Source organism: Penaeus chinensis, chromosome 28 (assembly GCF_019202785.1).
Source record: "Penaeus chinensis breed Huanghai No. 1 chromosome 28, ASM1920278v2, whole genome shotgun sequence".
Classification (NCBI taxonomy): Eukaryota; Metazoa; Arthropoda; class Malacostraca; order Decapoda; family Penaeidae; genus Penaeus; species Penaeus chinensis.
This window is the reverse complement of record NC_061846.1, coordinates 17,507,374-17,509,873: the sequence shown is the minus strand read 5'-3', so window position 1 is coordinate 17,509,873 and position 2,500 is coordinate 17,507,374. Positions and strand designations below refer to the sequence as shown.

Genomic DNA, 2,500 nt, shown 5'->3' with positions numbered 1-2,500 from the left:
ACAAAACAGTTTGAGTTTAAATTCACTTTTCCTAATTCATCTTTTCATCTCTTCAGGTAATCAAGATCTACAATCTAGAATTTTCGGGTGACTCTCCTGTTTTACGTAATCCGGTGATAATATATATTTTGCATGATTTGGAGTTTGAAGTAACACTCTAATCTTAGAGTTACGGGGTTCTTTATTGTAAAGGTAGATGGTATGGATCTCTTGTTTTCAAAGTTTTCGTCATCCATCCACTCATAATATTCCCTTCAATGACCTTTTACTCAGTATGATAACTAGAGTTCAATTCGCTATTTAAAAAAATGGTTCTATATTTCGAATTGATCAGCTTTCGATACCATTCTGTATCAAGATAACCAAAACCACAGGAAAAATGTGAACAAACATTTCTTTCGGCTTAATGTGTCGACTCTTTCTTTTTAGTGCTACACTCATTATGTGAATTAGAGTGAATTATTATCTGAATTATAGTTTTACGAAAGTTACCAATAGAGGATCTACTGGCAAGATAGATGGTGAACTCTTCAATATCCCGAAGGAAGGCAACGGGAAACCACCTTCGTACACTCCCTTGTACAACCATGAAATTAAACATGGTCGCCAACGTCAACCAATTGTACCACCCGCCTGGTAGGTTTTTATATATATTTCCTTCAAAAAGGGGGAAAATTAACTATCAGTATCTTATTAATAGCCATACTGCATACTCAATAGTATTTTATATCATAAAATACTATTTCAACTTCTTGTTTTTTTAAACTGCTTAATAAGAAAATGTAACCAAACAAGTATTTGGGACACGTAACTTAAAGATAGTAAAGAAACTTGTATCCATGCATATACAGTGTTTATGATGAGTAATTATTTTCTTACATTTCGGCTGTTCCAATTTTTAGTTTGTAAGGTCAATGAAAGTGTGCTCAGAACGTTTAAATGATTCTTTAGATTTTCTCTGCCGGGAGAAATAAAGGACAATGCATATGTATCAAATACATGTTAGTTCGGAATGATTTAACTTGATCAACATTATTTGATATCATATGATACACTTAGAAGCACTTGCGGTGAACGATGCCGGGACCAGACTCATCGTACTCGTCCTTGGTGATCCACATGGACTGGAAGGTGGACAGAGAGGCCAGGATGGAACCACCGATCCAGACGGAGTATTTACGCTCGGGAGGAGCAATGATCTTGATCTTGATGGTGGAAGGAGCCAAGCAAGTGATTTCCTTCTGCATGCGGTCAGCAATACCAGGGTACATGGTGGTACCACCAGACATGACGATGTTGGCGAACAGGTCCTTCCTGATGTCAATGTCGCACCTCATGATGGAGCTGTGAACGGTTTCCTGAACACCAGCAGATTCCATACCAAGGAAGGAAGGCTGGAACAGAGCTTCAGGGCAACGGAAACGCTCGTTACCGATGGTGATGACCTGACCGTCGGGAAGCTCATAAGACTTGTCCAAGGAGGAGGAAGCAGCAGCGACGTTCATCTCACTCTCGAAATCAAGGGCGATGTAGCAAAGCTTCTCCTTGATGTCACGAACAATTTCACGTTCAGCGGTGGTGGTGAAGGAATAGCCACGCTCAGTCATGATCTTCATCAGATAGTGGGTCAGGTCACGACCAGCAAGATCGAGACGAAGGATAGCATGAGGAAGAGCGAAACCTTCATACACGGGGACCATGTGGGTCACACCATCACCAGAGTCGCAAACCTGACCAGTGGTACGACCAGAGGCGTAGAGGGAGAGCACAGCTTGGATGGTCACGTACATGGCAGGGAGGCTGAAGGACTCGAACATGATCTGAGTCATCTTCTCACGGTTGGCCTTGGGGTTGAGGGGAGCCTCAGTGAGAAGTGTGGGAGACTCCTCAGGGGCAACACGGAGCTCATTGTAGAAGGTGTGGTACCAGATCTTTTCCATGTCGTCCCAGTTGGTGATGATACCGTGCTCAATGGGGTACTTGAGAGTCAGGATACCACGCTTGCTCTGGGCTTCATCACCGACGTAGGCGTCCTTCTGTCCCATGCCGACCATCACACCCTGATGACGGGCACGGCCGACGATGGAGGGGAACACGGCGCGAGGGGCGTCGTCTCCGGCGAAGCCGGCCTTGCAGAGACCGGAGCCATTGTCGCACACAAGCGCGCACTGGTCTTCGTCGTCACACATGGCTGTAGCTTCTTACTGCAGAAAGTTCCTGAGTAAAATTACACATATTACTAGGTTGTTCAGTTCAACAATGGGCACAAACACAAAGTTACCTTAAGCAGAGGTAATAAGTTTTGGTAAACTCCATTTAAAATCGTGAGCCTTAATTCTTTAAAATTAAATTTGTTTTATATGTAGAACTCTTTTTTTGTGGAGATATAATGGTTAATCAGTAGTATAATATCTATATTAGATATGTGTCATGATATCAGACTTATATAGTTATAATATATATATATGTATATAGAAATATATAGAGAGAGATAGGTAGA

General features: G+C 42.2%; 1 protein-coding gene across 1 annotated transcript; it reads right to left on the bottom strand.

The window, feature by feature from the left end:
* Positions 1-929: 929 nt before the first annotated feature.
* Positions 930-2,213, bottom strand: LOC125040137 (actin-like). The gene has a single exon (XM_047634650.1). The coding sequence runs from the start codon at positions 2,187-2,189 to the stop codon at positions 1,056-1,058; it is 1,134 nt and encodes a 377-aa protein (XP_047490606.1). The 5' UTR covers positions 2,190-2,213; the 3' UTR covers positions 930-1,055.
* Between the last annotated feature and the right edge of the window lie 287 nt (positions 2,214-2,500).

What these genes read in the sequence shown, in the direction of transcription:
- LOC125040137 (XM_047634650.1), bottom strand. Translation starts at nt 2,189, where the DNA reads ATGTGTGACGACGAAGACCAGTGCGCGCTTGTGTGCGACAATGGCTCC.